Here is a 15,956-nt window from a genome sequence, read left to right on the forward strand (position 1 = left end):
AGGTTATAAATTTCAATTACAGGGAAAAAAGTTTAGACTAGATTGTAGAAAGTTTTCTTTTAGCCAGAGTTTTTGGTTATTAGAACAAGTTGCCGCTGCATGTAGTTGAGGCTGACAATTTTAAGAAATTCGAAGGTCAACTGGAATTACCTACATGAGGAGGGAGGGAGTGAGTAATTCGTCTATTTACTTATTTCTTTTCTTTCTTTTTTTTGCCAGCGCAGCAAAGTTTTGTCTTCCTTGCACTATATTGCTAATACTAATGTCTGCATACAATTTTAAATCAGAGAAACCACTTAAGATGCCAGAATTGCTGCTCTGTTATTCAGCAATCTTAGTTTCTTTAATATTCTGGATTTTTAATTATACATTGCACATATAGTATAGGATGGCATGTGGTAATAAATTAGTTGATACAGCTGCTAATAAGGGTTTTCATTTTGAAATCCAGCATTGATCTAGTCCCAAGGTTGCAGTTTTTGCTATAATTATAATCAACAGTCATGTTTTCATATTGCATGCAATTGGTAAAATCCAGTGAGCTGTTCTTGGAACCCGGCTGCACTACTCAGAGAATATTATATCAGAGGTCTTTCACTAAATGACATTGTGTGATATTTATGGTAGTTTGGATGCATGGAAATTGTATAAAACTGTTCAGGAACACAAGAAAAATCACAAATAGTATCCAATAAGTATTGAATGGTGTTCTAATTAAAAAAGGTCTCTTGCAAGAGTTGATTTTATTACTGATTGAACATGTAATGATGCTTTCTGCTAGCTGCATTTGAATGCACATATGTATCAATTGTAGCATTTTTATAAATTTGTTTATAATAAAATGTATGCATTTTATTATAAACAAATGCTGTGGTACATTGCATGTTATGCTGTTTAAATACTAAATTTGGTAGTATAGTAAAAACCTCTATTTAATGGAAGGTATAGTGATAAAGCTGCTTTGCTAAATCCAATTGTCCATTAAACTTGAAATAAATTCACATTTTCCCAAGCTTCCAGAATATTGTGAAATTCTGTACTATGGGATAAAAATCATTTAACTGTAAATTGTGTAGAAAAGCTTGAAATTTTGCCATATTTGTATAGTGGGGTGAACTCTGACTGAAGTTTATTCAGAGTCTAAAAAAGCTTTAGGGTGTCCTCTCTGGAGTTTGGATGACAACTTATTGATGTCTGATACGCTTGTGGCAGGATTGTGGGTTGTAATGAGGAAAATCCTTGCTCTCTCTATGACGTAAATCTTATAAAGGGATGTGTGAATTTGGTTTTGTTTGCAGTTTCTTTACAGCAGCAGGAACTATAAACACAATTTCAACAATGTATTTTCATTAGTCATAAAAGATAACAAAAATGGCATCATGAAGTATTAGGAATTTTTTTTGCCTGATGCTCAATTGATAAACAAAAGTAAGGCCATTCTCCTCAGTAGCCATGAATTAAATTTGATATATTGTTAATTAAAATATTTTAGCTGTGTCAAACGCTGTCAGACTGAGGCATTTAGACATACTAGGTCTGTACAGACAAAAAGCCTGGGTGTTCGGTGGATTCTGATCATTTCCAAAGTTCATTAAATTGAAGGTCAATATCTTTAATTGATTGATTTAATTCTTTAATCTTTCGACTTGATGTGTTTGCATTTGTTTTAATTTTGGATACTGGTTATCTAAAATCAATCACATTAACCTTCCAATTATATTTTACATAACTAAAATGCAAATGGAAATAACCATATTTTAAAATCTATTAAAAATAACAGATATTTTAAATTGTAATGTGTGACCATATATTTTTGATATATTTCTTTATAGAATGGCATCCAATGAAATAAAATTTTAATAGAAAGTTTCTCTTTTCAGGACCTTGGAGCTCGTCCCAACATGCCTCGTGTTATGACAAAATAATAAAGTTAAATATATGGAAGAATTAGTGTTTTAACCACTTGTTAAATTAATTTATGAAATTAAATGTGCATTTTGTGATATATTTATAAAAATTAACTCTTTAATGTGAATAATCATTTTATTCAACTGAACCTATAATGTTCTTTAAACCCTGTTGAGTTGTATAATTTTTTATAATTAAAATGAATTTAATTGTGGAATTAAAATTTACAAAATATTTCTTAGTAATATTTTTAACTGAGGTTTGAAAGATTACTTTTGATACAAGATTTTTAAAAAATAATAATTTATGGTATTTAAAAACAGAATTTTTGCTAGTTACAAAATATCAATTTCTTCCCCTTAAATCAAAATGAACTCTTTCTCTCTCTTATTGTCAAATCTGTAAATGAGTAATTGTGAAGTCTGTATTATTATAGAAAATAAATGAGTCTTGCTTCAAAATCCATCAACTCTTGTAAATCTTAAATTTCTCTCAGCAAGATACAACAATAATAATTATTTTATGTTGTTTGTCAGACAGAAAATCATTGTCAAATTGAGATCGAAATTCACAAAATAAAAAATAGAACATTTAATATATTCATTTAATATACTATGCTTTAAATAATAATAAAATACGGAAAGATGTAAAACTACTATTTAAACATCTTACATCAAAGGATTTTACACATTCATTGAACTGTTGACTGTGTTGGCTAACATGCTTGGTAGTCAGCAGACTGCAAGCACTCTGGTCTTAATACTCATGATAGAATGCACTTTTTTTTATCAAGAGTAAGCTGTGTGTGTTTGTCTAGAAAAAAATAGCAAAACTGGGGTGAGATAATCACGGAAAAAATGGTAAAACCACATCAAATTTTCATGTAAACTAATATAAAAATCAAAGCAAAAAATAAACATACTTTTTAATTATCTAAATTATGGCATTGTAAATTTAAAAACATAAGTATTCAAATTATATCATATTTGCATGATGTACCTTATTAAATTCTCATCTTTAATATTTGTTTGCTACTTTTTCATTCATCTTCTCTCGTGCTAGTTCTTGTTAGAAGATGCAGTAACAGGTACCAATGGTTTTAAAAAATTTGAGAGATGATGTTAAAATTGAGAAAATTCTTCTATTAACATTATTAGATTTTAGCAGCAGAAGATCTCAGTGCAGTTTTCAGAACACTGTTTTTCCATATAATAGCGTTCTGCAAACCCAAGATTGAGACCTACTGGAATAAATTATTAATTAAACACATTCAAAAGCAGTGATACAATTCACAATGGTGAAACATTCAAAGTTGCCGACTGCCTGATATCTTTGTTTGCCGCTAAAAGTTTATTTGGGATAGTCCCTTGGGATGTTGGTCAAAATTTGGAATCCTATGAACTAATGCAATTAGTGTGGACATTGAATTAATGCATTATAAATTTACTGTAAATGGTAATTTTATCTTAATTAAAAAAAACCTCCTCATGCCAGTCTTGATTTTCTTGTTTGCAGGCAATTTCCAAGTGCGATGTATTACCAGGATGATTTACAGCAGGAAAGTTGTGATTTTGTAAAATGGTTGGATTTGCAGACATGTGGTGCTTGCAACCACATGCCAATGCAGTCTTTTCCACTATAATGCTATAAATTCAATTTGACAAATAATTTAAGGGACAGTGGGATGCACTGTCCCATAAATTATATGGTTAGCAAGTTGATTTTGTAATTGCATTTTAAAGTAATTTTGTTCAGCCATATTAACTATTAAAAGTTTTTTTTTAGAGAACCACATTTAAATAAAGAAATATTGCATGACTGGGATTTGGCAGACTCAGGTTTTAAAAAAGTGCTTTAGACCAGTGGTGTGCAAACTTATTTTGCTTGCGACCCCCTTTATTAAAAATAAAATTGACACGACCCATCAATGTAAATCCCAAAGGAGGATGACAAGATTTTTAGAGAAGAAAAATGGCATTTTATAAATTATGTAGTAGAAATTTTCAATTGATACTGAGAAAGGAAAAAAATTGTTTCCTTTTTAATTTCTTTCTATACATTAAAATAATTTTCCTCCTAGTGATGTTTATTCAGCCAATGGGAGAAGAGAGATGTGGGTTATGTGGTAATACGTAACAAGCTTGTTTTACTGTGGTAAAACATAGTGTGACCACGCTTAAACAATGTTTAAGCGTGGTCACACAGTATGTTCATCTAAAATGACCATGCTTGATTTCCATATGTAACGTATTTATGTATTCATCAGAGGAAGACACACAGTGTTGAAAGCTGCTGTATTTTATTTTACTTTATCAAAAGTGAGCAGGGGACAAAGCCCCCTAGTACACATTCAAATAATTGTCTAATATTTTAATTGAATACAGCAAAAACAACAAATCGAATTCTTATTCTTCAATTAAGATTGCAAAACAAAAATTAACAATTACAAAAAATAATTAATGAGAAGGATGAGCCTGGATAACCGATAATATTTGGTTGAAATATCGGTTATCCAGGAATTTGAAATTACTAATGTCGTCAGGAATGCTGTTTCTCATGTCGTCAGGAATGCTGTTTTGTTTTTATTGCTGTTAATTTTATGATATGTATTACCATTATTGATATTTGTGGATACTCATATCGAGGAGAAAGCAAAATTTTTTCACAAGTTGAAGTATTTAAACGGGCACGTACTGCTTTGTCAGATGACAGATTGATAAGATCTTCCTTTTGCTCAATGGTAATTTTGGGACATGGAAGAAATTTCAAAAGCAAAGGGATCGTGAATCCAATACAAATTTTTATCTGGAGATACATTAAATCGTTTGGAAAAATTCTTAATTAGCATTATTAGGTAGAAGGCAACGATATCTCTAAATTGTAAACTGTCAATAATTCTGATGTTAACAAAATCAGAAAACATGGGACCGTTTCAGTATTATTACCCTCAAATTCAGTCTTCCGAAGGTTAAGTTTATTTTTGAAAGCTGCTGAGTATTAATCTATTTGTTTCCTGTCCTTCAAGACAAATTTAAATCATTAAGTTTTTCAAATATATCAACAAAGTAGCTAAGTTTTCCAAGCCATTTTTCATTTGTAAGCAATTGAGCAAGGTTCTGCTGATCTGTATCTGATAGAAACAAAATTTCATGTTTGAGGCCAAAAAGACGTCGCAACACTACCACTGGACAACCACCTCACTTTTGTATATAAAACGAGTGTTTCATAAGCGGATCCCATTTCATTAAAAAGTATAGTGAAAAGTCTGCTATTTAAGCTTCTATTTTCAATAAATTGATCACACTTACTGGATCTTTCAAAACTTTGTGCAAATCAGTTTGCATTCCAGTCAGTAGTGCCAGAGGTGTGTCAAGAGACGAACCTTCCTAGGTCCACTGCGTAAAGTGCTTCGAAAAATTTTAAGCTGGTTCCTGTACAAGGTTCACTTAGTGCAAGAACTAAAGTCTTGTGATCAGCAACAACGAATAGACTTTGCTCTGCGATATTTGGCTTGTATGGAACTTGATGATACATGGGCTCGAATGATCTTTTGGTCTGATGAGGCACGTTTAACTATTCGTGGGACGGTAAATGCACAAAACTGCAGAATATTCTCATCCATCTGCTGTGCATGAAAGACCACTACGAAGTCCGTACGTTACAGTATGGTGTGGATTCACAGCAGAGTATATAATCGGACCACTTTTCTTTGAAGTCTACATCTCATGGCCCCATAAAGTGTATGGTACTGCGCTCTTCTAAGAGATCACATTATTCCCACTGCAAGAAAGGCAATGCTTGGAGACTGATGTTCATACAACATTTGGAAATGATCGCATCATTTCTAGAGACTCCACAGTTCTGGCCAGCGCGATCGCAGATCTCAATCCCTGTGATTTCTGGCTATGGGGATACCTGAAAGGCAGAGTTTACCGTGGCAGCATACAGACGCTTGTCGATTTGAAAGCAAGCATTAAACAGCATGTAGCCAACATCCCCGATGAGATGCTATGCGAAACTGTCACACGCAGTCCTCCGTTTTCAGAATGTCATCTCAAGAAGATTAGAACAATATATCTGTCTATCACATAAAACAATATCTATAGATTTCTAAGTTCTTATATTAAAATCCAATCCTAAGTTATTAGTATTCCATCTCATGTTTACAGTGCCAATTTCTCCCCTGGGGTGGAAATTTGAACTAATTTTTTTTTCTGCTACAAATTGCTTCCCCATACCCGAAATGACATACCCGCCGATTTTTACAACGCTATATCTAACCGTTTTAACACTAGGGTCTCCTGAATAGGGAAACTTATTTTATAACCACCCGGTGTATAGACTCATGTATTATTTACTTTTTATTTGCCAGAATTGCTCTTAAAATTTAAAGTCAGAGCGCCCTTTACAGCTAGGCCTTGCATAACGTGAGTTCGATTAACGCGATATTTAACACTATTTGAAAAATGATACCACTTTTCACTTTACACGATGCAAATTTCCAGTTAACGCGATCTTTTTTTTTTTATGCGATAGTTGAAAATGATTTGAATCACGCGTTATGCTTACCACTAGTCGTACGGTCAATAAACAAACGTTTGCCTGATGCCTGCCTCGGTGTGGTCCATCAACCATTGGAAGAAGACATGTTTGTCTCCTGCGAATAAAGTCAATGCAGACTTGCATTTAAAAATTCAAATTTTTAAATGAGCCAGATGAAAATGTTACTGCGAAGGAGATAACGGTAAAAGAATTAGATGAAATTTTTCGTATCGCATAGAACCTCAAACAAAAGGTTTGATGTTCTCTGTGATATTTATTTCTCCAGGGCCCAGAGAAGATTATTGTCGGCTATCGGAAATTGATTGATGAAAAGAGAAAGTCAACACTGTTCAAATATTTCCGCAACAGTCATTTCTTCATTGTGTATTTTATGTCAGAGGTTCCCAAAGTTTCTCAGTTCACGGCACCTTTAATGTCTCAGTAATTTTTTCAAGGCGCACCCAGACCAAAAGAAATACCTAACAGTTTCGTTTAGTAGTTAGGTCCAAACAACTTAATAAGAAATGCTGAAACTGAGAACTACCTCGAGCTAGTAGTTCACGCGGTGTCCGACAGATGTCGAGTATCGCTGTGTTTCCCTCGAAAATTTAAAATATTCCGCGGCGCACAGTTTAAGAACCGCTGTTTTATGCAATAAACATTTAATTCCATAATTATTTTCATTATCTTTTACATTGTATACAGTTAAAAAGTTATTTAAAAGGTATTTTTAAAATTCTTTATGGACATTCCAGAAGGTCAAGGACCAATTATAATTGTTCCTATTGGTTATGATATTCCATTAATGCGTTTCCGTTTTGCGCGATGCGCTCTCGGGACGAATTAATCGCGTTAATCGAGGCCCGCCTGTATATCATTTAAGTATAGTGCGAAAGCATCAGTAATACATAGCCAAATCTGAATTAACAGAATGTTAGCAAAACGACATCGTTTTAAGTTATATCCCTTTATATCATTGAATTTGGCCTACATATTCACCTTTCAGTGTTTTGGTATTGAAAATGCATATCTGGCTGAATATATTCCACATATTTCTCTCAATTGTTTTCAAATCAAATGATATTATTTTTCTCCCTTTTGGTATTGGGAAAGTGATGCAAGGAACCAAAGCTTATACATTGGCTTAAAGAAAAAAATTGCCAACTTCTTTTCTCCACTCCTTGTAATAGTTTTTTTAAACCTATAAATTTATTCAAAATACCAACTTCCACAATACTAGGTGGAAGCTTAATCAAACAATCAACTGTTCTGGCTCACAGATTAGTAAGTGCAGATAGTCAGCTTCCATATACTCCCATGATAGCAAAAAAAAAAAAAAAAAAAGCCCGAGCATTGCCGCTAGATAATTTTTGTAGATGGGCCATTCTAGCTGGCAAATCTTTCTCTACTTACCGTGTAAATTGGCCAGCTCTTCCAGAAATGTCACTTCCTTGTTTCAAAAAGACTAACTTATTAATATTTGCAAAACGAAATTTTACTACTTTTTAAGTCTTAAATTTAAATACATATTCTGTTTATATTTTGGGGTGGCCACTTCGTAGTATAGGAGTTTACAAGACAGAGAATAGCATAACATTATTGGTACACATGGAATCAAATATGCATGCTGTGGACTCAGTGCTATTTTCAGTTTTACTACAAAAGTTTTATATCATCTATATAAATCTGTAGTAATTAATATATTTCAATCAGATTACAGTGTAGAATCCTAGTTCCCAGATGACACAATTTACAGATTTCCCAGGTTTTCTTGGTAAGAATATCTTTTTGTACCCGCAGCCAATGTAACTCCTCTCTGCCTCTATTCAAATGGATCTGTGCCCTTAGACCTTTCTGTACTGTTCCATACGTCGTGTTATATAATGGGATGATCAACTCTTTAGCATGGCTGGCAAAGTTATGTGTATCACAGAACCCTATCATGTCTTAGAAAACATAATGATACACACATGCTGCACTACCTGTTCGTCAAAACTCAATGCGTGGGCGAATCAAAGGGACGTTTTATGCCTTGCGCAGTGCCCATGATATGGAGTGAGCCAACAAATCACGTCACAGACCTGTTACTTCCATATGGTGCCTCCTGTAAGAAAAGGGATGACAATGAGGAAAAAGTGACAGTGACACCCAAATCTGTAATTCATCCCATGCCTCACGGTGAAGTACTACCTTTTCCTGAATCACCTGACCATTTTTCTGTACACCCTGATGAAGATGAAGACTGATGAACGTCTTGATATACACGAAGAAGTACAGCAGCCATCTACGTCAAGGGATTCACCATTTTGTTCAAACCTTTATCATTCTGAACCACATAAGATCAGAGAAAGTGACCTCATCAGGGATCTCGAACTGCCGAAGAATAAGGCAGAGCTTTTGGCCTCAATTCTACCATAGTGGAATATTCTAGATCATTCTGTGAAAGCGACATTTCGTACTAAAAATAGGTTATGATAAATTCTATCAAACAGAAGGTGAACTCACTGTTTGTGAGGACGTTCTCGGTCTGATGGCAGCAATGAACATGAGGCACGTTCCCGAAGAATGGCGAATATTTTTAGCCGCTTCTAATGTTAGCCTTAAGGCTGTGTTATTACACAATGGAAATATGCTGCCTTCAATTCTTCTTGCATATTCCATTAACAAAAAAGAAACATATGCAAACATGGAGAACATCCTCTTAGGTGTAAATTTTCAGAAGTATGAGTGGCAGATATGTGGTGATTTAAGGGTAATCGCAATTTTATTATGCCTACAAAAAGGATTACACTAAATATTGTTGTTTTCCCTTCGAGTGGGACCGTTGTGCCAAGGATATGCACTAGGAGAAGAGGGGTTGGCCTCAACGAAAATCGTTAACACCCGGAATGAAGAATGCAGCATTTGAACCTCTGGTAGATCCAAATAAAGTTTTTCTTCCACCACTCCACATCAAACTGGGGCCCATGAAAAATTTTGTGAATACTTGAGAAGTGAACGGTCTTGCATTCATACTTGCAAGGAAAATTCCCAAGACTTAGTACACAGAAGATTAAGGCAGGCTTTTTCATTGGTTCAGAAATAAGGCAACTTTTCAAAGATGAACAGTTCGAATATAGCCTTAGCGATAGTGAGAAATCAACGTGGAAAAACCTTTCGAAATGTTTCGACTGGTTTCCTAGGATATATATTAAAGTCAGCAACAACAGGCAGCTTGTGGAAGATCGCATTACCTCTTATGAAAAAGTGGCGCGCAACATGTCATTGAAGGTGCATTTAGTGCAATCACACCTGGATTTCTAGCCAAACTAAACTAAACTAAACTAAACTATTATTTTCGTTCCCGCCAAACTGTGGTGCCGTCAGTGACGAACATGGTAAGCGCTTCCATCAAGACATCGCAGCGATGAACAAAGATACAAAAGCAAATGGAGTGCCGCCACATTAGTCAATTGTTGCTGGATGGTGAAAGGGGATGCTCCTGAAGCTGAATACACGCGAAAATCGAAAAGGTCCGGTGTTTGATATAGGTATGTTCGTAGCTACATTTTACTGCCATATAAATAAAAAATGCCTGGTATAAATATAAAAAACTACTTTTTTTCGAAAACAAGAGCCAATCTGTCATTTTAAGTATTATTTCCGTATTTAGCACCCCAAAATGCATAAAGTAAACTTACTTTCATGACTGTAACAAGATATGACCCAAAATTTGTTTGGCGTTGTTCTTTGATTACTGATACCCATATGAAGTGCTCCGCATTTGTTAAACTTTAATTGCTGCTTATTGGCCCATCTGTCTAATTTTTTTAGATCTTGTTACAGTACCATACCGTGGTTACAACTCTACCAACCATTGTATCATCCTGCAAACAGACATAAGCCTTCTGTGCTCTCATCAATATTAATAAATATTGAAAACAACAATAGACCTACTGTAATTCTGGGGTCTCCACTAATAACAGTTGGCTAAGAAGAACAGTTCCAATTAATAACCACTCTTTGTGTTCTGCTTAACTGTGTCTTTATCCGTAGCAGTAACTTTGCCTCTGATGACAGACTACTCTACTTTGTACAGCAATCTTTTATGTGCAATAGTATCAATATTTTGTTTGAAATCTAACCGAAGTTTTTGTTTGGTGCAACCTAAATTGTACATTATTCTTGGTTAGTTACCAGATGCAATAACTTGCATTTATCAATATTAAACCTTAGGTGCCAATCTTTCAGGCGATATGCTTAGTTTATCTATATTTTTAAGGAGTTTATGCTGGCTACTTTCATCAAGCACAGTACCCATCTTTGTATCATCAACTTGGACTCAAGTTATGTCTGTAATTTATGCCTGCGTCAATTTATGTGTGTAAATTGCGTGTGTTCTGTGGCCGATTTGCTTTTTGCTGGAATCAAAACTGAGTGTCTGGGAGAAAACGCCATACTACCCTCGCATGAAACCGACTAACTCCGTCACGTTGTGTATAAAGAAGTACACTGGTGTGCAAAACTTAAGGATCTCAGGTTTTCACCTATAGCTTCTCATAGGAATGGCCTGGATATGGGAAGATTATACCAAAGGAACATCGTGAGGTACAGAAATGATTAAGGGAACAACACCGACACAACAACGGAAACAAAATGGTACAGAGTGACTTTATTCAAAACTGGCAACATTGCATTGGCTGCCATGATACAGATGCATTACTGCCAAAGATGGAACGAAGGAAGAGGTGGTCCTCAGTAGGAGATATGGCCACCCATAATGTCGATGCAGGCTTTGCACCGCCTGTCCATACTTAGAACAATGTTGTTGATAAGTTCTCGCGGTAACATCGTCCATTCCTCTGTCAGCGCCATCTTCAGCTGGTCGAAATTTTCTGGTGGGTGTGGACGTGCTGCTAGGCATCTCCCCAGATCGTCCCATATGTGTTCGATGGGATTTATATCGACGGAACGGGCAGGCCAATCCATACGAACAATTTCCTCACTTTCCGAAAGCATATCAGCAGCTGCAGTGCGATGGGGCGTGGCGTTATCATCCATAAACATGAACGACATATCGATCCCTTTCAGTGATGTTTGCGGGGTGATACCTTGTGCCAATCTCTAGCCAGATTAGCTGACGTCCAGAATCGTTGCTGAGACTGAATCTGCTCTCATCAATAAAGAGTACCTTACCCCATTGCGCTGCTGTGCAGTCCTTGTGGTCGATGCACCACTGTAAACGGTGTCTCCAATGGGCAGGTATTAAAGGGATGCAGCGTACTGGCTGTCGGGCAAACAGTATGCTTTTATCTGTTTATGTGAGCCCTCTCATCACGATTGAAATTTTTGCATGTGCACCAGCTTTCTATTGAACGGCCACAGTTATGCAAATCGCCACAGGCTATTTCGTTTGATTTTGTAGTTGTAGCCTTTAGAAATATTGTTTGGCCTTAAGTTTTGCACACCAGTGTATATATGACTGGAGCAGGAGAAAGCGACATAAACGAAAGTAGTGGATCAAAATAAATCACATCCGGGTCTAGATATTCATAAACAGGGTCCTGAACCAATAAAATAAATAAATAAATAAACCCAGTAGAAATAATACTGCAATTAGACAAAGCCTAATTATCTTTGGAAGGTCTGAGAAATAGCTCTGAGGAAATCTAGAGCCTAATTTTCGATCCAAGAGCAAATTCTACTTAGTTCCAAAAATATTGCCCGAGGAAATTTACGTAGAGCCCCGGAAAATGGAAGTCTGTACCTAACCATTCTTAATTCCTGCTAATTAATACTTGAAACCCTAGAGAAATCTCAGGGTGGATTTGCTCAGGGGGGATGTTTTCTGAACCAGCTGCTACTATGACAAAAACAAAGGAAGTCGAATGAAAAAATAATTTGCACATCATAATATATGCCTAGATTTCAATAAATCTTTTGACACTGTTTCATATTAAATACTGCTCTACAAATTAGAGTAGTGTTGAATTAGGAACAAGTTTGCTGTTCCTTAAGGTTCAGCAGCTGTAGCCTCTCACTATTTTCAATATTTATTAACGATATTAATGAAGGCATATAAAGCTTATTGTCTAATTTTACAAAATGATACAACGATTGTCAGGGTGGTGGTTACTGACAGGAATCAAGACTTAGATAAATTTATCTAAGTCTTGTTACAATGCTGCAACAAGACTTAGATAAATTAGGCAAATGAGATAAGAAGTGGTAATTGACTTTTAACATGGTAACTGCTAGATGCTGCACATGGGCATCAATAATTCCAGAATAACATACCAATTTGGTGGTACTACACTCCAGATTATGGAGAAAAAAAGAGACTTAGCAGTAATTGTAGAGTCCGACGTGAAAGTCTGAGCAGTGCGATCCGGCAGGTAGGACAACACATGGAATTTTGCCAATAATATACAGTAATTTTTTCAACAGGGACAAGGAGGGAAGTATCTCATTGTATAAGGCAATTGTTAGGCTGCATCTTGAATTCTGTATACTGGTTTGGATGTCTCATTTTAAGAAGGATATAGAACTATTAAAATGGGCGTAGAGAAGAGCAACACGATTAGTCATGGACACAAACGGTACTCTTACCATTGCTACAAAATACAGCGCTTCGAAACTAGACACCTACAACAAGGTGACCTGAAGTGTTTAAGGATTGGAATGGATTTAATAAATAAAATGCTCATGGTATCCCTTAAACTTTGTCAGATGATATACATAATGGGAATAAACTGAAAAGAATGGATTCGTATTACATATGAATACATGGTCAGTCTTAGGATGTTTATTCCCCCTTACCGCTGTTTTAAATCGATTACTTTTCAGTAATTGATTTTTGGAACAACGATTCATCTGGTGTTGTGGATGTTGTAGTTTGATAACTTTAAGGAAGGATCAGACATATTATTAAAGGGAATGGGCAGATGAGTTAGGTAGCTTTATTGGCTGATGCTGTTTAAACTTTCTTCCTTGCGTAATTTGTTATTCGTAATACTAATACTAACTCCTGCTTGATATTTGCAAATAATTGTCGAATTGCCTCTTCCGAGTACCCGCTTTTCACGTAAAGTGGTCTTCCTTGAGCTTCCTGTGTTTTTCTGGATGCTGGTAGTACTGTCATGCCTGCCATAATGGCTACCATTATGGCAGGTGTAGGCACTAAATAAGTGCCTTACTCGACAACCGAGCAATGTTAAATGTGAAAACACCACTTACCCCTCCCCATCTTGAAATCAGTCAGCTCATTTACAGAGCAATGACAAGGACAACTTGCATGTATGGCTCATACATGCAAGTACAATATGGTTACTTGTTTACCTGGAAAGGTTTATTAGGATATGAAGATAGAGTGTCTGGATGCTTTATGAAGGGTTGTGTGTGAGAATATGACCGCAATTTTTATTAAAAGCATCTATGTATGTTGTGATAAGATTCTATTTCGTGAGATTCAGTAGAATGAAGAAATAGGACAGTGGACCCTCCAGTGATTGGTGTTGGAGCAATTTCTTCCCTCCCTTTCTATCTCCCTTCTTCAGCTTACAGCACTTTGTGGTCAAATGAAAACGAGATTTCGATTGTCTAAATTTTTAATGATGCGCGGCCGTAGGTATAAATTTATGTATTGCTACTAACGCTTCTGCTGACAAATATGCCATGTTGTCAACCTTGTATGTGCACAGAGTAATGCACAAGGGTACGGGGAATCCAAACTAGTGAAATGTACTGTTTTTCGATTTCTTACAGGGGAACTAAAGTTTCTTGAGCAGAAACGCTGTGGAGTATGGAGAAGGTATTGTCACGCTTGAAAGTGTACTTAATGTGCAAATTGTTACTGTGAAGAATGACAACACCCAGAACAAATTCAGATAGCTGTCACAGTAGAAAATGTTGCCTTGGTAAACATTTTCTCCTATGACAGCTATGTGAATTGCCTAACCATTCTTAATTCCTGCTATTGCCTAACCATTCTTAATTCAGGGTTATTGGTGTAGAACGATGACGATGTGGCCAGAGAAGTTGATATTTTATTTTAAGAAAATGCACGAAACATATAAAAATATAGACATCCAGCTTAAATTTTGTATTTATTTAAAAAGATAAATTATATCTATTAACTTGCTCGTATGAATTTTTTGACCACATCATCCATGCCAGATTACATGAACTGTGTCTCAACGATCAACAGAAACGTCTGCGACTGTGAGGTTAGCAGCAACTAACATGATATGAAAAAAAATTCATGACTTTTTTTGGGCAATCATATTAAATCAGAGAGAGGGAGAAAGTGACGCAGCAGTGTAGCGGAAAGAGTCAGGACTTTCGAGAGCACAAAGAAATTACTGTCCATGGTGTTCATAAACTCACAGTGAGCACTGCTGCTGTGGCATTTCATGTATAAAGGTGAAAGGGTAAGTTTACAAACTCATGTACATTAAAAAGAAGTGGGACCTTGCCCGAGGTGTGATTTTGTTAAATGAAAATACGTGATCGAACAGGACTTAATACACTGTGGCAATCATCCAGCAAGCAGTAACTTTACTGGAACATAACAGAGCATCTACTGTAAACTCCGAAATTTACATCTGGAGATTTTCATGTTTTTGGAAGACGAAACTACGACTTTCGATTCCACATGGATATTTCACTGAAGGAAGTCGTCAAACAATTGGGAACAGTAACCAAGAGATTTTTATGGGTTGGATTTAAAAAATCTAGGTTAATCTTTGCAAGCTGGTACCCTTCCGGTTGATCGTTGCGAGGAGGCGTGACATCACTGCATATGAATAGCACACTACTTTCCGATGTTTTAAAATAGGGCACTCGTCTTCCGCTATTAAAACAACGGTAAGGCGTGGGATAAACACCCTAATCAAGACTAACCGTAGTGAGGACTAGGCATATCAATTAATGCTACTCGCAACGATCAACCGGAAGTGTACCAGCTTGTAAAGATCCTACATCTATTGTGCAGTTGGGAGAAGTGTCTAAACTGTGGTGGAATTTTTCGAAAAAAAAATATTAGTTATCCGTAACAAAATTATTCTCGTTTTCATTTGACCCCTTCGTTGTTACAGAATACACGAGATGTGGCAATCAAGTTTCTGGACTGTTGCTGTCATGTTTGATGAGTGTGAAAATAAACGGAAATGGTATTATTGTAATTAAATCTTGTTTCAACAGATGGTGATACAGGGATTGTCCAGTAGGCTGCCATGTTGCAAGTTACAACCAGTTTTGTTAGTAGTGTTAACGTCCCTGTCGCAATTTTGCAATGGAGCAACGAAAGAATATCAAATTTTACTTTACACTGGGAAAATCTGCAACAGAAATATGAAACGTTAAAAACTGTTTCTTATGACGAAACTTACCAGTCGTACCAGTGCCTTTGAATAGTATAAGTGTTTTAACGACAGACGCGAGGATGTTGGCTATTGCCAAGAAGTGGGGGGCTCAACCTCTCAAAATGTGATCAGAATTGCTAAGACTTAATCCAGACTTGTCAAGGC

At 35.8% G+C, this 15,956-nt stretch overlaps 1 protein-coding gene across 2 annotated transcripts in view; it reads left to right on the forward strand.

The window, feature by feature from the left end:
- Nucleotides 1–2,262, forward strand: part of LOC150086584 (small ribosomal subunit protein eS26-like) — a 33,643-nt gene extending 31,381 nt beyond the window's left edge. For both annotated transcript variants that reach the window (XM_090371469.1, XM_090371471.1), the window contains exon 4: nucleotides 1,881–2,262. In XM_090371469.1, the coding sequence (XP_090227595.1) occupies nucleotides 1,881–1,925 (45 nt within the window). In that variant the 3' untranslated portion in view covers nucleotides 1,926–2,262. The remainder of the gene's footprint in view (nucleotides 1–1,880) is intronic.
- Nucleotides 2,263–15,956: the final 13,694 nt, after the last annotated feature.

The sequence above is a fragment of the Mastigoproctus giganteus genome, chromosome 4, assembly GCF_048544385.1.
Source record: "Mastigoproctus giganteus isolate SK-2022 chromosome 4, ASM4854438v1, whole genome shotgun sequence".
Classification (NCBI taxonomy): domain Eukaryota; kingdom Metazoa; phylum Arthropoda; class Arachnida; order Uropygi; family Thelyphonidae; genus Mastigoproctus; species Mastigoproctus giganteus.